This window comes from Giraffa tippelskirchi, chromosome 10 (genome assembly GCF_054371585.1).
Source record: "Giraffa tippelskirchi isolate mGirTip1 chromosome 10, T2T-mGirTip1v1.2.pri, whole genome shotgun sequence".
In the NCBI taxonomy this organism is placed as follows: domain Eukaryota; kingdom Metazoa; phylum Chordata; class Mammalia; order Artiodactyla; family Giraffidae; genus Giraffa; species Giraffa tippelskirchi.
Window position 1 is genome coordinate 4,540,475 of NC_137284.1, and position 22,342 is coordinate 4,562,816.

General features: G+C 61.6%; 1 protein-coding gene and 1 long non-coding RNA gene across 14 annotated transcripts in view; one reads left to right on the top strand and one right to left on the bottom strand.

Moving 5' to 3' along the window:
* Positions 1-2,092: 2,092 nt before the first annotated feature.
* TPCN2 (two pore segment channel 2) overlaps positions 2,093-22,342 on the bottom strand; it is a 29,173-nt gene continuing 8,923 nt past the window's right edge. For 2 of the 13 annotated variants that reach the window (XR_014067889.1, XR_014067888.1), the window contains 21 exons: positions 21,250-21,356; positions 19,741-19,813; positions 18,303-18,402; positions 17,336-17,401; positions 16,934-16,998; positions 16,284-16,384; positions 15,640-15,721; positions 15,386-15,472; positions 11,303-11,422; positions 11,157-11,216; positions 10,470-10,598; positions 9,672-9,721; positions 8,351-8,450; positions 6,537-6,608; positions 5,226-5,299; positions 4,653-4,734; positions 4,448-4,565; positions 4,063-4,144; positions 3,623-3,717; positions 2,779-2,896; positions 2,093-2,730 (listed from right to left, as the gene is read on the bottom strand). Coding sequence is in view for 8 of the 13 variants with exons in the window: in XM_081537911.1 (XP_081394037.1) it covers positions 2,818-2,896; positions 3,623-3,717; positions 4,063-4,144; positions 4,483-4,565; positions 4,653-4,734; positions 5,226-5,299; positions 6,537-6,608; positions 8,351-8,450; positions 9,672-9,721; positions 10,470-10,598; positions 11,157-11,216; positions 11,303-11,422; positions 15,386-15,472; positions 15,640-15,721; positions 16,284-16,384; positions 16,934-16,998; positions 17,336-17,401; positions 18,303-18,402; positions 19,741-19,813; positions 21,250-21,356 (1,707 nt within the window). In the remaining 5 variants the exon portion in view is untranslated. Of the gene's footprint in view, positions 2,897-3,622; positions 3,718-4,062; positions 4,145-4,447; positions 4,566-4,652; positions 4,735-5,225; positions 5,300-6,188; positions 6,667-8,350; positions 8,451-9,671; positions 9,722-10,469; positions 10,599-11,156; positions 11,217-11,302; positions 11,423-15,385; positions 15,473-15,639; positions 15,722-16,283; positions 16,385-16,933; positions 16,999-17,335; positions 17,402-18,302; positions 18,403-19,740; positions 19,814-21,249; positions 21,357-22,342 lie in introns of those variants that run through there. The other 11 variants (XM_081537911.1, XM_081537909.1, XM_081537910.1 and 8 more) reach the window with 8 other exon arrangements.
* LOC145524856 (uncharacterized) lies at positions 13,762-17,450 on the top strand. Its single transcript, XR_014067893.1, has 2 exons — positions 13,762-16,570; positions 16,979-17,450. It is a non-coding gene; the product is annotated as an uncharacterized LOC145524856 (long non-coding RNA).

Below are 22,342 nucleotides of genomic sequence, written 5' to 3' on the forward strand. Positions count from 1 at the left end.
ATCCACCACCCCAACCCAGTAGGAAGATTGGCCACCAGCGTGGAACAACAAAAACTGCACACCACCTGCCAGAATGCACTCCTTCTGCGATATTCCTGCAAAGACCACAGAACCTGCAGTGCATAAGGGAACCTCACAAAAACCCAGTTAGGGAGCCATTATATTATCACTGGCTGCTCTTCAAAACTTTTGAGGTTGGGACTTCCCTGGTAGTCCAGCAAATAAGATTCTGTGCTCCCAATGCAGGCGGCCCGGGGTTGATCCTTGGTCAGAGAACCAAGATGCCACATGCCGCAACTAAGACCGGCACAGCCAAAAAAATAAATATTTAAAAAGTGTTGAAGTCATCTGTCCTGGGAGATCATAGACATGACCTCAGCACCTCCACCGGGAAGCTGGGATCACAGGAAGTTCTTGAGTGAGATGCCAGGTGTGAACTTGGTCCTGCCAACCCCAGCCCTTCCCCGCAGACCAGGAAACCAGCTCACAGCCAAAGCTCCAGGCAGCAGGTGGTCCCAAGCTGGGTGGGGTGAGAAGTGAGACCTGCCCCCCAACATGGGGGCTGCATGTGCCAGCTGGACAAGACTCCGGCCCCAGATCAGCCTTCACTTCAGCCCTAGCTCTCTTTTGGACAAAGGTTCTGAAGCTGACATCACTTGAGGTAGGCAAACGATGTGCCCTATGGAGCTACAGGTACCCCAGCCAGTGGTCAGAAGGTACCGGCACAGTGGGACCAGCTCCAGCTTCAGTCACTCCCTCCCTGGGCAGAGCCAGCCTCTCTGAACAGCGCTGTCCCCCAGAGCCCAGCGTAGGTTGTCTGGAGTTATCTGCTGCGTGACAGTGTACCTACAGGGTGCTTCTCTGCACACAGGCCATGGAACGGGGAGGTGGTGGACCCTCAGGGCTGGGACCAGCCTGAGGACAAGGCAGCGGGCACACTGCCCACTAGAACCAGGCCTGAGTAGACAGGCTTGCAACCCAGTGAGGCCGGGCTCCCAGCCTTGTACCATGAGAAGGTCAAAGAGGAAGCAGGTCTCCAGGGGTCTGGGGAAAACGATGAGCTATCCCCTGGGGATCACATGTGTGTGCGTGTTAAGGGAATTTAGTCGTGTCTGACTCTAGCCTGACTCTTAGCCTGCCAGGCACCTCTGTCCATGGGATTTTCCACGCAAGAATACTGGAGTGGGTTGCCATTTCCTCTCCCAGGGGATCTTCCCAGCCCAGGAATCAAACCCAGCATTGGCAGGTGGACTCTTTACCGCTGTGCCACCTGGTTAAGCCAGGGATCACAGCGTCAAGGCAACAGTCAACTGAACCAGAGTCCGCCACTAGATGGCGCTCAGACCTTGAGGTGGGGTGGAAATACAGCCAGCAAACAGGGCAGCCAACCAAGCTGGGTATGACTTGTAAACCACTGCCCCGCCAAGGTCTCCCCACCCCAAAACCAGCCTTCCAGGAACGCACGAGGAGCACGCCTGGGACAGACCTCACTACCTCCAAAGGTCCCCCAAACCTGAGGAGCATCCCACTTATCTGGATCTACGATGGACCAAGTGGCAACGTGGCCTGCCACACACTGCGCTTTCCCCTCCTCCCCACCGCAGTCCCCCGTCACACACCGTGAGAACGCACAGAGTAGGGCCATCCCTGACTCATATGTCTTTATGCAAATTAGAGAAAGGGTCCCTCTTATAGGGTAGACAGCCAATGCCAGGACACACCTTTGTAGCTGGGTACTCTTGTGCAGTGCACAACCTATATAATCATACCTGGGGTAGCAAAAGCCCTGGCAATAGTTTTCTTAAGCTCTGATTGCAGAAGCATCCACTTCAGAGTATCTCAAACACACTGTGCACCTTTCTGCTCTAAGATTTGTTTTAGAAATCTTTCATTTTGATAACTGACCATTTGGGCCACTTTTTATCTTCCTTCATTTTAAATTCCTGCTCTTATGTTTTAAATTCACCAACCAAGAGTGAGTCCCCTGAAACCCTCAATCCCAATAAAAGCAGAACCCCAGGCCACGGTCTGTCTCTCTCTCTGCCTGTGACCTCGCTGTATGGGTCCAGGTGCACTAGGTAATTTCCAGGTCTTGTAGGTAATAAATCTTTATTTTTTCCAAAGTTTCCTGACGGCTGTTACTGAAAGGCTTCTTGCAAACACAGTAAGAACCGCGAGGGCTGGTCTGGCCACAGCACTGGTTCCCGACTGGCTGAGCCCTGGCAGCCCCGCTCCACAGAAGCAGTCCCGTTCCAGTAGGCAACAACCTCACACTTCCTGAGGCCTACTGATAAGGATGACTGGCGTTCTCACCCAGAAAGAAACACACTCGATCACACTCACACGAGCCATAAAATAATAAAACAGTCCAGATTCTTGTGTAAAACCAGGATTCCAAGCTTAATGCCCTGGAAAGCTGCCAGTCGGCCAGTGTGGGCCTTGAGGGGGCCCCTGGTCCCTGAAGGCCACCAGCAGCAAAGGCACCACGGAAACGGCAGGGTGCGAGGCAAAGGCCGCTGCGTCTCCTTTCACTCGTGTCAGTGGTCCCTGTGGAGTCACCCGCTGTCTGTATTTAGAAAAGGAAGTCCCTCGGAAGCAGCTTATAAAGGAAAAGTGGCGTGAACAGCACCCGAGGGGCTGCGGAGTGGTCCTGCTCGGCTGCGAATCAGGGCCTGCGCCTGTCTAGCCTCGGTCCGCACAGCGGGTCTACCCAAAGGGACGGCCCCTCCTCTGGGCCGCGGCCGCCTCCTCCCGGGCCCGAGAGCCTCCCGAGGCCGCCTGGCCGCGAGCCGCTGCAGCCGGGAAGGCGTCCGGACGTCACCTGCACAGCTGCAGGTGCGGGTGGCGGCTCAGCTTCTCCACCAGCTCCTCCTCCGTGGGCTCCTCCAGGACGTCCCTGTGGAACGGGGGAGACGATGGACGGGGCGCCCTGGGCGCCTGCAGGGGAGCAGGTGCGCAGGGCTGACGCAGAAGACTCAGGGCTTCTTGGGACCAGGAGCTGCGGGGAACCACCTGCAGGGGGCTTGGGTCCACCTCTGGGATGTTTACGGGGAGTCCCTCAAAGGCCGGGAGAAGCCCACTCTGTGCGGTTGTGACACACACAGACGTTCAGAGAGGGCGGTGCGGCCGCCTGAGACGGCAGTCGCTTCTCTGAGTCAGCTCCAGGTTACCATGGGGAAGAGGGGCCGAGGTTTTCACTTATTGCCTACATACGCTCATGGTGAGAGCAACTCAGCCCAGCGGCAGGAGCAGAGGCAGTCCGGAGGTCCCAAATGGAGCGCCTGCCCACTGCCTCCCTCCCTCTCGGCCCCGCCTCCGGCCCCACGCCCCGCCTCCCTCTCGCCCCGCCTCCGCCCCACGCCCCGCCTCCGCCCCACGCCCCGCCTCCGCCCCACGCCCCGCCTCCCGCCCTCCCTCTCGCCCCGCCTCCCGCCCTCCCTCTCGCCCCGCCTCCGGCCCCACGCCCCGCCTCCCGCCCTCCCTCTCGCCCCGCCTCCCGCCCTCCCTCTCGCCCCGCCTCCTGCCCCACGCCCCGCACCCTCTTGCCCCGCCTCCCACCCGCCCTCTCGCCCCGCCTCCGGCCCCACGCCCCGCACCCCTTCCCTCGCCCTCCCCCACGCACCTGAACGGGAGCTCCTCGGTCATCTCAGAGGTGTCCTCCAGCTCCTCCGCGAGGGGCTGCAGGTGGCTGCGGCGGTCCCACATGTGAAGGAAGTTCTGGCAGGAGGGAGGGAGGGATGGGTGGCGGGTAGGCCCAGGCCCTGCGTGGACCTCTCCTGTGCCGACCTGGCTGAGAAGCTCCCCCTGGACACAGAGACCCGAGGCCCGACAAGACCCCCGGCCCCTACAGAAGCGGTTGGTTCCCTGACGGCCCTCCTCCAGCCCCACCCCACAGGTCAAAGGTCAGGAGCCTTCAGGACGAGCTGCCCCGAGGGAGGGCAGAGCCGCACGCCAGGGCCCTGGGGACCTAGCACAGGCTCTTCGACCAAGATCCAGGTGGACCCCACCTCAGCAAGTTAGAAACTCCAGCGGAGAAGAGCCTGGGCTGGGGGTGCCCACTACCTCCAAAATCAGAGCCAGGAACAGGTTGACCCAGATGACCGACGACACCAGCCACCACAGCACAAAGTAGACCTCGGACCACCTGTGGAGAATGAGGGGGAGGCCGGGGGGCGCCCGTGAGCCCAGCGCAGCCCCCTTCTGGACCCGCCGCTCCCTGCTCCCTGTCGCTGTTTCCGCCCGAACCCCCAGGCTGGCCCAGCCTGGCCTTTAGGGGCAGTCGGCTGGGAAGAGCGGGGCTGGGGCTTGGACCTGGCCCAGTGCCAGGGCCATCTGAGCTCTCCAAGCTCCGGGCTGAGCCCCTTCACCCCAGGTCACAGGCCCCCCCAGAAGCCACCTGCTGCTCCGCACGCCCTGTGACCCCAAGAAGTTAGACCCAGACGCGCACCCCACGCAGAGGGGCGGCCAGGCCGGGTCACTCACGGGCCCGCGTAGCGCCGGAAGGCGTCCAGGAACACCTGCCAGTTGTTCACAATCATCACGTTCCACAGAGTGACCAGGGCGGCCTGCAGGGGGCAGACGGGGGTTCCAGGAGGCCGCGGGGAGCAGGGGCGGCGGGTGGGATACCGAGGGGCAGGGGGCGCGGGACTCACTGCAAAGTCGTCGAAGTTGTTGGGCCAGTACTCCAGCTGCTCGAAGCTCCCGCAGGGCGCTGAACCATTGTCAGAGGCCAGGCTGCGGGGAGGGTTGGGCGTGCACAATCCGGTCAGTGTGGGGGCTGTGGTGGGACACACATCCGGGTGCCCAGCCCTGCCTCAGACCCTGCTCTGCATGGACCCAGCGGGCCCTTGAGAAAGGGGGACAAAGAGGACGTTCCCCGCAACTGAGGAGGTGCTGAGGGCAGCGAGGCCAGTGCTGTGGACACACGGGCAGAGGCGGGCCGGGGGAGGGCCTCACAGTTTAGGCCGAGCCCTGAACACCCCTTTTGCAGCAAGCGGCCTCGGCTGCAGGTCCAGAAAGGGGCCCGGGGTCAAGGGTCACCCTCATTGCAGATTCTAGAGAGGACTGCTAGAGCAGGGGTGGAGGGGGGGAGGCAGGGAGACCAAGGAAGAAAGGGGACCCAGGAGGTCCCTCCTGGGGAGCTGACCCCACACCACCTCTGAGGCCTCACCCCGGCTCCAGCGTCCCCGGAGGCACTCCTGCTGCACCTCCAGGACCCAGCTCACCTGCTGTTTCTAGGGGCCACGACAACGCCCCGGAACAGGCTGATGCCGACGACGGCGAAGATGTAGTAGATCACCTGGGGGGGCAGGCGGGCCGTCGGCGTTGCACGTCTGCGGGGGGGGGCCCCACATCCAGACAGAGCCTGCTAGGGGCCCTGTGCCTGCGGAGGGGGCCCACATCCAGACAGAGCCTGCTAGGGGCCCTGTGCCTGCAGGGGTTCCTCCCCGGGGGGCCCCACACATCCAGACAGAGCCTGCTAGGGGCCGTGTGCCAGCAGGGGTTCCTCCCCGGGGGACCCCACACATCCAGACAGAGCCTGCTAGGGGCCGTGTGCCAGCAGGGGTTCCTCCCCGGGGACACGGGGACTCTGCTCCCAGGGGGAGAAACGGGGCTGTGAGCCCTCCTCCAGGGCAGATGTGGGCCCCACGGAGAGCTGGGCAGCGGGGGCTGCAGAAGGTCCCGGGAAGAGGGCCAGGAGCAGCCACGTCCCTCTGGGAGAAGCCCACCGCCCTCCCCATGTTCATCAGCAGGCGTCCGAGGTGCGCCCCTGGGCAGCTGTGTGCCACAGTCAGAGAAGGGGCTGCCAGTCGCCCCTGACCCGTCGCTAATGTGCCTGGGGGGCGGAGGACGAGGCGCACCCCCAGGCTAACCCAGCCCCTCTCCGGGCCTGTTTCCTCCACGAGGCAGACTGGGGCCTGTGGGCAGTGCCTGAAGCAGGTCCCCTGAGCATCCCATGACAGCCCCGGGCACCACGGAGCCCCCTGGCATCCACAACAGCAGGGCTTCATCACCCCCTCTCCTTCCTGCCAGGCCTCGTGCCTGAAGCAGCACTCGGGCCCCCTGCTCAAGCAGGGCCACAGGCAGAGCTGGCAGCACCCCAGGGCGGGGTTGGGGGAGGGGGGGGCCTGGCCCAGGGTAGGGGACATCGAGACTCTCTCAGCAAAAGCGGCTGTGAGTTCCCCAAATCCTCAAGCAAGGATGGCTGACCACTCTGGGGCCTCTGTGGGCCCCAGGGGGCCCATTAGTTTTTCACCTCTCCGTGTGGCCCAGGGCCCAGGACACACGAGAGATTCGGAAGGGACCAGGAGGCTCTCTGGCCCGGGAAGGCGGTGTGGTTGGGCCGCGCCTCCCACCAGACCACCCCAGCTCCTCTCTCCAGCGTCCCGCCCTGCCCTGGGTTTCCCGGGCCTCAGTCACCCACCCGAACACAGGGACCCTCCTTCTGAAGGCCACTACTGGGAAGAGCTCCGGCTGCCCGCCCAGTGGCCCGGCCTTGCTCCCCTCGAGAGGCCAGCACAGGAGGCCAGACTCACCACCAGGATCCCGCCAAAGGCCCGCATGTTCTTGATCAGGTCCAGGATGGTGCTGGCCACCAGGGACATCAGCTGACATGGCAAGAGAGCGGGTGACCCGCCTCACCTGTACACACATCTGTACACACACCTATACACACACACACATATCACCTGTACACATGCACACCCACCTCCCCTGTACACACACCTATACACACACCTGCACACACACATATATCACCTGTACACATGCACACCCACCTCCCCTATATACACACTTGTACATGCACCCACACACACTTCACCTGTACGCACACCTGCACACACACACATCACCTGTACATACACCTGCACACACGCACCCACACCTCACTTGTACACACACCTACACACACACACATATATCACCTGTACACATACATGCACACCCACCTCCCCTGTACACACACTTGTACATGCACCCACACGCACTTCACCTGTACACACACTCGCCCACCCCCACACACAAACCCCTATACATGCAGACACCTCTAAGACTGCTGGTGAAGCCACGATGTGCAGGGCCTTGGCCCACACTGCCCACCAGCCCACTAAAGCTGGTCTGGAGGCTCCTGAGAAATGCTGACCTGTAGATGGCCAGTCAGCCCCTGGATGACGTGATTTGAGGTGTGGGGCCTCAGAGACCCAGCCGGGGACCCTGGTACACGTGAATCTAAGCCCCAGAGACCAGCTTTCCAAGCAGCCAGTTTCCCCACTTGGTAAGTCAGGAGAAACAGCGCCGGACACTAGCAGGCGGGAACTCTGCTGTACGTGTGGACACGTGTGATTATATGCACATGTGTACATGCATGTGTGTACATGTCTGTACATGATCATGTGTGTGAGCACGTACACATATGTATATATACACTTGTGCTTGTATTGTGCCCAACTGTATGATTATGTGTATGTGTGTGGTTACATGCATGTGTGTGTGTATAATTGTGCAGTTACATGCAAATGCATCTGTTGGTGTGTGCATGCGTGTGTGTGTGTGAGATGACGTGTGTGATTACGTGCACATGTGTATGATTTTGTGTGTGCTCTGGGTGTGTGTGATCACGTGCCTGTGTGCACTGCACGTGCAGGGTCACACAGGTGTGTGTATGTATGGAGGACTCAGGGCTACAGTCCTCCTCTGCACCCAGGACTGCCTTCAGATGAGAAATACCACTGGGTGATGATGGGTCACCCCCGGCCAGGCCAGGTACACAGCCTGGCAGGACACACACAGGGGAAGGACCCGGACACTCAGAAAGGGGGCAGGTAGGTGTCCTCAGGTTTTCTCCCGAGAAGTGCTCTGGAAAGCAGACAGGAGAGACATCCCCGCCCCGGGCCGGGTGGGGGCTAGGCTTGCGCACCCAGACCGCCCACCTCCCAAAGTTGGGGCTACTCCTGGTGGGAACATTATGAGAAACCAGGGCTCAGAGATGGTGGTCACAAGCCACTCCACTCCTGCACCGGGGGTCCTCAGAGGGGGTACCAGTAGCCACCGGCAGCCCGTGCCAAGGCTGTTCAGAAACTCAGGATGCCTGGGAGCACACTGGCTCCCCACAAAGGCCAGGGACCCCAAGGAGCATGAGACCCCCCCCAGGTCCCACCCACACCCCTGCTTGCTGTCTGGGCTGGACGCTCTTATGCTCCCAACTGCCTCCAACATTGCCCAGCCAAGATGCAAGGCTGGGGCACACGCAGAGGGACCCCAGGTACTTGGGGGGACAGTGCTCAGCCCTGGTCCCTGCCCGCTAGGCGTGCCCGCCCCCAGAGTGAGGCCCGGCAGGCGCGGGCAGTACCTTCATGCTGGGGATGATGCGTAGGAAGCGGAAGACAATGAGCACATTCACCAGCCGCGTCATGTCCCACAGCGACAGCAGGCCCAGCATCGTCGGCTTCCTGCAGAGACAAGCGGAGACGGGTTGGCGGGCGAGGAGACGCCAGGAGACGCGTGGTCCCGAGACAGAGACGCAGAGAGAGCCACCAGGGATGCCAGGGAGTCGCCCCACAGGCGCCGCCAACCCGAAAAGCTCTGTCAAGATGGGAGGGCAGAGCCTGAGCCGCCCATGCCCGCGGCCCAGGGCACTCATGGCAACACCTCCCAGGGCACAGCCCCCCACGTGGTGCAGGGCTACATGACCCCATCTCCCACGGGAGAACCCTGGGGCTCCAGACGCCCAGCTTGGTCCCAGCAGGGCTGGCAGGGACATGGCCCCGGAGCTGTCTCCTATCCTCTGACCTTGCCCCTGGCTGTGACCCCGTCCCCTGGGCGTCCCTCCTGGGCCTTACTGTGCTCTCGTTTCTATTTAAATTTAACCCATTCTCACCCAGGACGCACCCCTCACCACCTCCCACCAGAAGCGCCCTGCGGGTTTTTAGTGCACGTGAGAAACAAGGAGAGCTGACAGGCCCCACAGCTGCTGGGCGGGCACTGAGGCTTCACTGCTTCCGTCTCTGTCCTCCTTGACACAGACCCCCCCCAAGACCCCGAGGGGCAGGACTCATTCAGCCCATCCTCGTCAGACAACTCCCAACCGCTCCACTAAGACGAAGGAGCCCGGCCGACGGACCGAGGGGCGAGGGCCACCGGAGGGCGAGGTCAGCACACGAGTTCACCAGTGCAGCTGTGCGTTAGGCAGTGAGACCCCCAAGGCTGCCACACACCACGCCGCAAGGCGCCCTGGGACCCCTGGCCAAATGTCCATACCTCCGCGTGGCCAGAACTGGGGGCAGCATTGAGTTCAGCAAGCCCTGAGCCACCCTGATGTCTGTGGGGAGGTGAACTGACGCCCAGGGTGGGAAGTGATGGTGGGGGCCTCCCTGCTTCTGGCCCCCGGCACACCTGGGCCCCAGGTCCCATCGCAGGGGCCCTCCAGAGCCTCCCACCCTGGCTCTGGGAACACGGTCGTCCTGAAGGTGGCCACAAGGCCTTTATGGCAGAGTCCCCAAGGGTGGAGAAGACGCCTGACCCCTCAGGCCTCGGCAGGGCAAGAGCTGCGGCCACTCGCCCGAGAGTCAGGCCTTCGGCCCTACAGAGGCCCGCACCAGCGGCTGGAGGCCGGACGCACACCCTTCCCTGGGGCGCTAGCCAGGCCTCCCCGGGTTCTCCGTGACACATACCAGCCCCGGTGTGGGAAGCCGTACACAGCCAGAGTGGAGATCTCCAAAACCTTTAATCACAAAAGAGAAGAAGGCTCGCTACGGCAGGCCCACCGGTGGCTCTTAACCCCGAAGGGTTCTGGGGAGAAACCACAGCCGGTCCTGCCCCCTCAGCTGGTGCCACGTGGGGACGTCCCGCTGCTGAGAAGGATGCCCTGGCCTCAGGAGTGGAGCTGGATGTGCAGAGGGCAGGGCTGGGACTCGGGAGTTCCAGGCTCGGGAGAAACTATGGTCAAGGATGGACCAGAAGGCCCTCCTCTCAGCTGCCTCCCTGCTGCTGCCGGGGGCCCACGGCTCTGATCCGTCAAACACGTAAGTATCGCACTAATATCGCTGCTGCGACGTGCACACCAGGACTGACCCCTCATTCCCCCAGGATCTGGGGAAACTCTTCCCAAGACCCCCAGTGCCTGAGACCCTGCCTGTCCCTCACGCACGCCGAGGCCCCACTGTCCTTGGTGGGGCTGGGCTGGCTGGCAGGGTCTGCAGGTTCCTTGCAGGCGTCCCTGGGGTGTCAGGAGAGGCAGCCTGCCCTCGCCCTGCCCCAGCCCTGATGACCCACAGAGGCAGCGGAAACCAGCCTCCTGTAGCCCCCTGCCAGGCAGCTGAGCCCAGGGGAGCCAGCCCCTTTGTCACTGGAGGCGGGAGCCCCAGGCCCTGCAGCCCCATGGGGTCCAGGGGCAGCTGAGAGACCCTGTGCACAGGCTGAGTGCACACCACCCGCCCGAGAGGCTGCGCCTCAGCCATCTCAGACTTTACCAGCAGGACGATGGTGAGGAGCCCATCGAACACGTTGCTGGAGTAGGACAGGTAGCCCTGCAGGCCCAGAGAGAACACCTTAAGCAGCATCTCCAGCAAGTAGCACAGGATAAAGACGCAGTTGAGAATCTGAAAGGGAGAAGAACGCCCGGCGTTTGGTCCCGGTGCCACCCAGCTCCCTGACCTCCCCCAACATCCCCCCCCACAGTGGGGCCAATAAGATCCATGCACCTCTGTCCACAGGGCCCCACGGGTCCCGCCCTGCTGCACATGGTGAAACCCGTGGCGCACAGACACCCCCTCCCACGCTGGGGCCATGTGACCCTCCCCTCCCACTTCTCTGCTGCTCATCACACCCCTCTGGGAGGCTCTTCCCGAGCCCTCTACCCCCAGAAACGGGCATCTCAGCACCTGCTTCTTGGTCCACATCCTCTCCTCGGACGACCTGTACCCCAGGCACGGCTTCAACCACAACTGGCACACTTGTACCCCCCAACCCAGGCTCCCCTGGCTATCGGACTGGCCCTCGAACCCCACACCCTATGTCTCCCTACTCCACAGACTCCGCTGTGAAGCACCAGGATGGCCTTGCCTCCCAGGGATCCGGGCCCGAGGTGGGGAGGCTGTGCCCTCTGCCCCCTCACGCCCTATCACCCTGGATGACAGCCCCGCGGCTGCAGAGCTCACCCCCAGCACGAAGTCATCGCGGTCCTTGGGCAGCACGTGCGCATCCAACACCAGGAACACCTGCGGAGCCAGAGCGGTCAGCGGCTCAGCCCAGGGGCCGGTGAGAGAGCCGGCGGGCAGCGACGCCAGGGCAAAGCCGCACTCACGCAGATGGTCACGAGGTTTCCGAGGGCCATGAGGTTGCCCAGGTAGTCAAAGTAGTGGTGGCCGAAGAGGAACTGGGTGCTCCGCAGAAACGGAGACTGGTACTCGGGCCGCGGCGGGTGCTGGGGGGACACACACACTCGGAAACACAGTGGAGCCGGCCTCGGCCACGGGGACCGAGACCCCCAACCCCCTTCTCCTGGGACTCAGAGTGTTCCCACCTCGCCTCCCATCCCAGACTCCCCAGCCTCAGGAAAACCTCTCAAGGTGTCAGGTTTATGCATGAAGATGATCGTCACAAACGTCTAATGCCGAGAGGCGTGAAAATAACCCAGAAGGGCACTGATGCCGCACGCAGCCCGCAATGGACGAGCACGCAGGCGTCGTAAATGTGTGCCAAGTGTCACGCGAAAAGACACGCGTAAATTACTTGCACAGAATGGAGGTAACTCACACACCGTCACCAGGTTGGAGTGGAGCCTGATCAGAGGAGGGCAGCTGGGCAACAAATACACCGTGAAGATGCCCGTGAGACTCCGCACTCCCATGCCAATCTGCTCCCCCTGCTGCAGAGACCCATGCCACCCTGCTCCCCCTCCCCCAGAGACCCAAGCCAACCTGCCCCCCCAGAAACCCACGCCAATCTGCCCCCCTAGAGAGCCACGCCAACCTGCCCCCCCAGAGACCCACGCCAACCTGCCCCCCCCGAGACCCACGCCAACCTGCTCCCCCAGAGACCCACGCCAACCTGCTCCCCCCCAGAGACCCACGCCAACCTGCTCCCCCCCAGAGACCCACGCCAACCTGCCCCCCCAGAGACCCACGCCAACTTGCTCCCCCCTAGAGACCCACGCAAACCTGCCCCCCCAGAGACTCACACCAACCTGCTCCCCCTCAGAGAGGCCCCCGCCTGTGCACCAGGACAGAGGTGCAGAGCGGTCATTGCAGCACAAGATGGACCATCCCACGTGGGGGCTACTCACTGCCCGTGGCCACTTGATTCAAATTTAAATCTGATCAAACTGAACACTTGGCTCCTCTGTCACAATAACCACATCTCAAGTTGGGGGAGAACACCTGTGGAGCTCTGACCCAGGCCCACACTCAGACGCACGGTTCCCTGGTGACCTGCAGCCACAGCCTGACCCCATAAGAATGTCCTCCACATGGGTACTGGTGCCCAGAGGCCGCCAGCCGGCCCTGGTGCCCAATTCCCTCTCCACTCCACACGTTCTGCTCATGGCCAGCACCTGCTGCACCCTAGACGGTGGGTAGCATCCTGCTTGTCTAGTGACAGCAGACCAGCTCCAGCCCAGGTAAACCAGCAAACATCTCTGTCCCCCTGGGGTCTGGACCACAACTTCTCCAAAGGCATCTGCACCCTGGCCTTGGGGAAGGGGTCCCCTCCTAGGTCTGTTCTTCCCCAGGCATCTTCCTCCACCCTTGGGGACCACAGAGCTTCCCCATACATTACAGTGACTCTCATCACAGTTAATGCTTTTCGATGTTAAATTTCTACGTGATTTCTGTCACCTGCCTAAACCCAGACTGATATATTGACCAAAATAGACTTCAGCATTATCCTTTAGGTTAAAATTGTTACAAGAAGAATGAATTCATATATCACATCATTATTAAGAAATAATAAACCTTGAAATGATTTCCGTGAAATGTTTTCCTGGAAGGTGGACAGTTGGGTGGGTTTTTCTATTTTTCTCTACTATCTATAATGAATGCCTGCCATGTTTTTAACCTCAAAAGCATCTTATTAAAAGAAAAACATGGACTTCCCTGGTGGTCCAGTTGTTAGGACTCCGGGCTTCCACTGCAGGGGTCATGGGTTCAATCCCTGGTCAGGGAACTAAGATCCCACATGCCATGTGACACAGCCAAAAAAAGTAAAAGAGAAACAGGCTTTCAGAAGCTGGCATGGTACCTTCTCTGCAGCCAATTAGCATGAACTGACCAGCACTGGACTAAGGCCTGGTTGATGGACAGGTGACCATACATTGGAGGGCTCTCATGAAGGCTCATGATTTCCTGCTATCAGCCACCTAGAGAACACCTCTCTTCAGCAATGATTCCAAAATCACAGCCTGTCAGGGCACCTGGGACAAGCCCTCACATGCTAACAAGCCTTGAAGCACCTGCCTGCCGGCTTGCAATCAGCACTGGCGGGGAAGGAGGATGTCATAAAACCAAGACAAGGACAACGCAGCTCCCCAGACTTCTAGGACCCAAACACCCACCTCAAATCATAGTTCTGGACTTTAGATCTAGGGCATATGGGAAGAGAGAGCATCTCATGAACCACAGTAAGAAAGGTGTGGCCAGAGGAGGGGCGTGGCCAGTGGAGGGTGTGGTCAGAGACGGGGCGTGGTCAGAGGAGGGCGTGGCCTGAACGTGAGCCCTGACATCAGCCACCCCCACAACCACAGCACCTCCTTTTGATATCAGATCCTGACTCAAGACAAAGGGAGAGTTGGTCTTGGACGACCTGGACCCAGCAGCATCCTACAGGCCAGCTAGCAAGAGCCCAGGGAGGGTCTGGCTGGCCCAGTGAACCCTGAGAAGGAGCCCACCTTCCCAACATTTTCTCATCCAGGTCAGGCTGCACCCAGAAAAGGGCTGGATCACAGCAAATCAAAACAACAACAGCTGCCAAGAGCTGCCTCCTGGGCCTGGCAAACCTCCTGCCCCAGGACCATCATCTAGAAAGGTGTTTCCGGATTTACTATCCTTTGAAAACCATCGTCACGGTTTCTATAAAATCTGCACCTGATGGCACGTACTTACTATTTCCTTTAAGTCACCTGGACACAGATGGTGTAACATATGTTAACATACCAAGTGTCTGCCTGTCTGTCCCTATAACCATCTCCTATACCCCATGGGTCCTGCAATGAGGATGCTGCTGACCACCCAGGGGCTTGAGGATACAGCACCCATAGCTCCAGGCCAAACAGGACTTGCCTCTGGGGGACATGAAAAAGCCTCATGTTCTCAGGGAAAACCACCTCTGACTGGGGCCTGGGGCCACAGAGGTTGATCACAAGACCTGGAGAAGACACTTGTGGGCTAAGGTGCATCTGCCAAAATTTGTATTTTGAGACCCTAACCCCCAGGACCTCAGATGTGACTATATTTGGAAACTGGGTCTTTCAAGAGGCAATTAAGTTAAAATGAGGTCACTGGGGTGGGTCCTAACCCCACAGGACTGCTGACCTTATAAGAAGGGGAGATCAGAAGACAGACACACAACAGAGGAAAAACCACATGAAGACACAGGGAGAGGATGGCCGTCCACACACCAAGGAGAGGAACCAGCCCTGCCCAGGCCTGGATCTCAGATTCCAGCCTCCAGAACTGGAGACAATAAGCCCTGGTATTTAAGTACCTCCAGACTTCACACACACACGCACAGGCTGTGATACTTGTTACAGCAGCTGAGCTGACTGACTCAACGGTGACACTGAGCTGCGAGAGATCCTATCAACACGAGACGACTGACTCCACCTCTTCAATCCCCATTCGAGCCCAGCTCGGCCCTGTCAAGGCCAGGTGGCTGGAGTGGCAGCCCCCTCTGCTGCCCCACAGTCTGCCTGGGGGCAGGTCGGCTGTCTCCCTGCACCTCCTCCCCCGCCACCTCCCAGACACCTGCCACATAAAATGCAGGCGGGCCAGGGTCCTGTGGACACAGTGTTAAGCTGGATGCTGAAGCCCACCTGCTAACTTTAAAAATCAGTGTCAAGGACAACAGACAAAGGTTTTGGACAAACTCAGGAACCTCCCGGGTTAGGACGTGTGAAAAGAGGAGAAAAGTCTATCATGAAGAATGGAGAAAACTGGAAAGTTCCCTGGGTCAGGACTACAGTCCCTGTGGTCTGGGAATTTCATGAGGTCACAAAATCTCCCCAGTTTCCAAGAGCCACACCAGCTCTGCTCCCATGAACACCCCAGGGGCCAGAATCCCTGGGAAGGTGAGTCCCGGCGCCGGTCACTAAAGGTGACCCAGGTGATCAACGCCAAGAGACACCGAGGACTTCCCCGCTAACCCCAGGTGCCCCTGGCCCGGCCACAGTTACCTCTTTAATCACCCTCTTATCAAACTCGTCAAAGAGTTTCTGAAACTCATCAGTTGACAGCAGGCCACCACTGTGGGAATGCAGCTTCTGCAAAGCAGGAACGCACAGCTGTGCTGGGCAGCCAGGCCAAAGGCAGGAAGGGAGCCGCCCCCAGCCCCAACAGGACCAGGCCAGCCGGGCTGACCTGAAATGACACCCACGTGACCTAGGGAGCCCAGAGGCACAGGTGGGGGGCGGGGGTGGGGGACCAGTACCTCCGTGATGGCCTGTTTGTGGTCACTGTCCAGCTGGACTTTCTGGAGCACTTGCAAGAAATCCTCAGGCTTCACCCCGAGTCTGTGGGGAAGATGCCTTCAGTGAGCCCAGGCAACTCAGTACCCTCGGGCGCCCTGACCACTGGCCCGAGCAGCCTGGGCAGTGACAAGTTCTCCAGGAAGGAGTGCTTGATGGTCCTCCTGTCTCCAAAATCCCGAGACCCCATGGTCCTGCCTTAGAGAGCAGCAGCTGAGGATGCTAGAGCATGTGACCCACAGGCCCCAGGGCCAGTGAGCAGCGGGGACCTGAGCTGCTCTGTGACACTGCCTCCAAGCTGTCAGAGTGGGGGGCAGAGTGGACGGGTGTCCCAGGCCTTTCTCATCCTGGACCCCAAGTCACAGCTCGGGTGTGGGAAGGGCGCCCGGGGGACAGGCCAGAGTGCATAGCCCCCGCCAGACCAGGATCTCCAGCAGGTCACGAGGACATGATTTAACCCAGACACCAGGACCATGGAACCCGCCCAGGGATGCTTGACTCCAAAGGAGCCTTGCGACCCACTGCCAGCAGGGAGCTCAGGAAACCCCTCCCATGAGTACCCCTCCCAGACCAGCCTCGGGGGAGGGGCGGGAGCCCCCACTCTCACCGCTCGGAGTGGGCTTCTCCCTCTGCTGTCACGGACGAGAGGACCTTGTAGGCAGCCCGGGCCCCCAGCCGTCTCCGCAACAGTGAGGTCTGGAGAGACATCTGCAAAGGGGATGGCGCTGAGGGGCGTGGCCCAGCCCTGTCCCTGGCCACCCTGCCCCTCGCCCCAGACAGGCCCAGCTCACTCGTAGCCCAGGGAACAGCCCCTTGCCCTGTGGGCATTGGGGGGCAGTCACAGACAACAAGGGCCAGGCCCTGCCGGCAGCCACAGCTGTGAAATTCACTAAGGTATGCATCCCTTCTCAGTGGACTTGGGGTCCCCGGCCCACCTACATGGGGGGTGGGGGGGTGTGGTCACTGCCCCGGGAGTTTCAGTCTTCTTGTAGTTTCCCCCTAGATGAGGTGGGGCAGGGAAGGGGCCGGGGTGGCTGTGGGGCCAGCACCCCCTGGGGGGCAGAGAGGGAGGATGGGCCCAGTCCCCCTCACCCACAAAAGGGAGGCGGTGGCAGTGCCGAGACCACCACAGACCCCGCGCTCCCACCCATGTCCACACCTACACAGCCCCGGGGCCACCCTGCTGGTCAGCTCCCTGCCAGGCCTCCAGGGGCAGCTGCTCCAGGCACAGCCGGGCAGGGGGGCAGCTCAGCTCACCATCAGGTAGCCCCGGAACTGGTTGTAGATGATGGCCGTCATCAGGTTCATCAGAAACAAGCTCCCTTGGGAGAGGAAAGGCCACGGTCAGCAGGGACGAAACGGTCAGCGAGGACCATGCGGGCAGGGGGCAGAGTCTGGAGGAGCAGCAGCATCGGGGGCCCAGAGGGTCAACACAGGCACAGCCCGTCACCAGCAAGCTTGCTGAGTGAGCAGGGCAGGGACCCGAGGCCCTAGTGTATGGATGGGGGCACCACCTGGCCTGCCCAGCAGGCACTGAGGACAGGTCGCCGGTGCTCACGGAGTGAAAACTACAGAGGTCACACCGAGGTGAGGGCACAGGGTTGGGGAACACACCCGGAACCTTGCCCAAGTGACCCCTGCAGACCTGCCCAGACTCACCGATCAGGGTGAAGGCTATGAAGAAGATGGCGTAGGCCCGGTTCCTGGAATACACAGGAATCATCACTGAAAGAAATCAGAGAACATAAAACACGCGTAATCCCAGCGTCCAGCTGATCCCCTTCTTCGTCTTAAAGCACTGTCTTTTCAACAGAAAGGAGGGCCCTGTGTTGGTGGACCTGGAAGGCCTTCTTGCCCAAATTATGCCCCCTCACACCTCTGCTTGCACACCTGTGGGCACGGGGCACTCACTACCTTAGGAGGATGCTCATCCTGTATGTGTCCCTGTGAGCACCCCCTGCAGACAACGCTGAGCCCTCCCTCAGTGACGGGAGGACTCACAGCACATGTGGGAGCGGTGCTCAGGGTCCCGGGCACAGACCTCGCCAGGTATGGAAGCCAGTGGCTGACCTCTTGGGAGGGTCTCTACGGTTGGTGACCACCCCCAGCCCGAGACGAAAGGCCCCAGCCAGGCTGGCCAGGCTACAGCTGAGCCCAAGGACCGCAACCCCCCCACCTCCTGGCCACATGCACGGCCTGAGCAGACAGAGGCCCCATCAGCAACCCTGACACAGTCAATGTCGCAGCCCCCAGAGACCCCGGGGCCTCACACATGGTGGGGCTGAGCCTCAGAGAGGAGGAGGCCACCAGGCGCCTGCTGAGCCCAGGTCGGTCCATCACCACAAAGAAGAGCATCCACCTCTAGCTTCTCAGGACTCAGGAAATGAGGGGAAGAGGAGAAGGAACAGAGAAAGAAAACTAGAAAGAAAGGGGAAGGAAAGGGTGGGAAGCAGGAGAGAGAAGCGACACTAGAAAAAGAAAAACAGGGAAGAGGAGGCGGGGGCTCCACCTTTAATCCCCAGCTCTCGACAAAGAGGCTTTGGGGCCCCCACGCCCAGTGCCAGGCTCAGCTCTAGCCCTGTGCCCCCGCCCACCCCCAGTCCCACCCTGCACCCGGCCCCCGCACCGTCGGGATTGTTGGCAGTGGTCAGCAGCACCAGGAGGGTGGTGAGCGCTTCAGGCAGGTTGAAGAAGTAGGTCAGCCGCTCCCGGTCCTGCCCGGCGTCCTGCGGAAGCAGGCGCAACAGCACTGAGGAGCCACCAGGCCTCAGGCTGCAAAGCCCAGGCCCCAGACCCAACAAGCCCGGACGTCTCACTAAGGCTGCGCAGCCTCAGAGCCCATCTCTCCTTCTCCTCCCAGTGGGTTCCGAGCTCCAGGCCGGGCAGACCGCGCTCAGGACTTTTGGGCCCAAGAGCCAGTGTCCAGCGACGCCCCACACGGACACTGGCCACTGGGGCAGGCCTGCTTGGAGCCACAGTGAACAGCTCTCACCAGCCTGGCGGGCAGCATCACAGCCTGGGCCGAGAAGGCCTGGTGGGGGCCAGCCGGCCTGCTCCCAGCCAGACTCCACAGGCCGTGCATGTGCCCTGGACACAGTGTGGGCGGGAGGCGCTCGCCCAGGCACAGAAAACCACCTCATCCCTCAGGGAGCCTCACAAGGCCACTCTCCTAGCTGCCACCCGAGGGCCAGCCCTCCACGGACACCTCGGGACCCTCAGTGTTCCCAGGTCAGAGGCCCACCCCTCCCCCCCACTCCCGAGGAGCACCCTCGCCCACCCCACCCATCTTGCACTCCATAAACAGCAGTGACACTGGACAGACACATGGGTCCTGAGATACTGTTAGCTGGTGCCACCTCCCAGCCTAGCTGCCCCTGCCACCCAGACTCACACACACACACATAGACAGCCCCACGCATGCACACACACAGAGAGAAACACACAGCACACACACAGAGTTACACACACACAGACAGACACCCCCGTGCGTGTATACACAGAGATAGAAACACACACACACAGCATATACACAGTTACATAAATACACACACAGACACAGACACCCCCATGCATGCACACACAGAGATAAACACACACACACAGCATACACACAGTCACATAAACACCACCTCCACACGGCAAGAAACTGCCGGGGGCCGGGAAGCAGTGAGGGGCTGGGAGGGGAGGGGTCCAGGCAGGAAGGGGTCCCCTCTGCAGAAACAGGCAGGGGCTGAGAGGGGCCACCCTGACGGGCGGTCTGAGAGGCCTCCATCTAACAGGGATTCAGAGAAGGAGGGTCAGTGAATGCCCAGGGAGAGTAGGGCGTGGAGTGGGCAGCCGGAGCCGGGAGGCCGGGGGCAGAGATGCCCGGCAGGATGCTCCGCGAGGGCTGAGGCCACCACGGACCTCGGGGACCAGGTGGGCAGGCAGGCAGCCTAACCGGGACCTGTCTCTGCCGAGCAAGAACTAGCCAGTGGACTAACAGAGTGTGGCACTGGGGGTCGCCTGGCGGGGTGCTGCCTGACGGGGTGCTGCCTGGCGGAGGAGAGCAGAGAGCACCGTACCTTCTCGCCGGTGAAGAGCAGCATTCCAAACACAGTGAAGAGACACAGGTGGACAGCCAGCAGCAGCCCGACGCTGGGGGGGAGGTGGGGAGAGCGGCACTCAGCGCCGGGCAGACGGGGTCCCGGCACCGCTGACCTGGCCCAGCAGGGAGCTCCCTGCCCTGGGCCAGGTCCCTTCTCTGCCCCTACCCGGCTCAGCCACTCAGGGGACTCTGGCAGGAGACGTGCAACCCTAGCGAACCTGTCCCAGGAGAAACAGTTCCAAGGACCCCTGGGACTCGCAGAGGAGAAAGGCCACTGCCATCAATGTGGGCCAGCAGTGAGGGGTCAGCCACGTGAGTCATGGGGGTGGGGGTGCGGGGAGAGGGTGAGGGGTCAGGGACGGAGGGAAGTGAGCGGTCGCAGCCAAGGCAGGAAGCATATGCAGGATTGAGCAGGGGGCAGGGGTCAAGGCAAGGCCGTTAAGAGGGCTGCCTTAGGTGCGAGACAGAGACCCCCGAACGCCTGCCTGCCCACAAGCACCCCCTGGCCAGAGGAAGGGAGCCCCAGGCCCCTAGCAGGAAGCAGAAATCCCTGCCTTGCCCTGCCAGCCCACCTGACCCAGCACCCACCTGGCCCATCGCCCACCTGGCCTAAGTGTCACCTGACCCCATGCCCATCTGACCCCATGCCCACCTGACCCAGTGGCCACCTGACTCAGCACCCACCTGGCCCAGCGCCCACCTGGCCTAAGCGCCCACCTGACTCCATACCCACCTGACCCAGTGCCCACCTGGCCCAGTGCCCACCTGGCCCAGCGTCCACCTGGCCTAAGCGTCACCTGACCCCATGCCCACCTGACCCCATGCCCACCTGGCCCAGTGCCTACCTATACCAGGGCCCACCTGACCCCAGCACCCACCTGACCCAGCGCCCACCTGGCCCAGCGCCAACCTGACCCAGCGCCCACCTGACCCCAGCGCCCACCTGACCCAGCGCCCACCTGTCCCCAGCGCCCACCTGACCCAGCGCCCACCTGGCCCAGCGCCCACCTGACCCCAGCGCCCACCTGACCCAGCGCCCACCTGACCCCAGCGCCCACCTGTCCCCAGCGCCCACCTGACCCAGCGCCCACCTGGCCCAGCGCCCACCTGACCCCAGCGCCCACCTGACCCAGCGCCCACCTGTCCCCAGCGCCCACCTGGCCCAGCGCCCACCTGGCCCAGCGCCCACCTGGCCCCAGCGCCCACCTGACCCAGCGCCCACCTGACCCCAGCGCCCACCTGACCCAGCGCCCACCTGACCCCAGCGCCCACCTGACCCCAGCGCCCACCTGACTCCAGTGCCCACCTGGCCCAGCGCCCACCTGGCCCCAGCGCCCACCTGGCCCAGCGCCCACCTGGCCCCAGCGCCCACCTGGCCCCAGCGCCCACCTGACCCAGCGCCCACGTGGCCCAGCGCCCACGTGGCCCAGTGCCCACGTGGCCCCAGCGCCCACCTGACCCAGCGCCCACGTGGCCCAGCGCCCACCTGGCCATCTCCGGCAGCGAGCGCCTGATGCACTTGAGCGTCTTCTTCATCATGGAGGAATTCTGCATCAGGAAGAAGGGGCGCAGCAGCCGGCGCACCCGCAGGGGCTGCGAGAGACCCACACCCAGGACCCTGAGTGCAGCCCCCAGGAGAGGCCCAGAGACCTGACACTGTGAGGACGGCCACAGCCCCGGCTGTCCCCAGGCTGCCCGTTCGCCCAACCTTGACCTCCACGTCCCTCCAAGCCCAGGTCAGAACCCAGGGCCCCCAGGCCCCCAGATGCGCCAGCACCAGGCCAGGGGGGTGACCAGCCTGTCTCCCTAGACCCCTTACCCCCACTCTCGCAGAGGGCGGGCGCCCCTGGACTTGTCTGGGAAGCCGCTGTCCTGCCCTCTGGGGGCTGTCCCAGGCCTCCTCAATCTGCGGCCCCCAGCCCCTCATATGCTCTGGGTCCCAGCCTCCCACACAAACCAGACTGGCAGAAACTGAGCAGGAACCCCGCACCGCCACACTCACCCATGCACCCGCACTGCCACGCTCACACGTGCACACACCTCCACACCTCCATGCTCACACACACACACCTGCATCTCCATGCTCACACGCATGCAAACACACACCCCTACACCTACATGCCCACACACACACTCTGCACCTCCATGCTCACACATGCACACACACACCCATACCTCCACACTCATACGTGCACATACACACCCACATTTCCACACACGCACACACACACCCTGCACCTCCATGCTTACACACATACTCGCACCTCCACGCTCACACATGTGCACATACCCACACCTCCACCACACACGTGCACACACCCACACTTCCATGCTCACACACACACAACCTGCACCTCCACAGTCATACTCATGCACACACACACACACACACCTCCACACTCACACCTCCATGCTCACACACACCTGCACCTCCATGCTCACACACACCTGCACCTCCACACTCACACACACGCACACACCACCACCCCTCCACGTGCTCACACACACCCGCACCTCCATGCTCACACAAACACACATCAACATACACCCCTTCCTCTCCCCCTCCTGTCACACCCGAG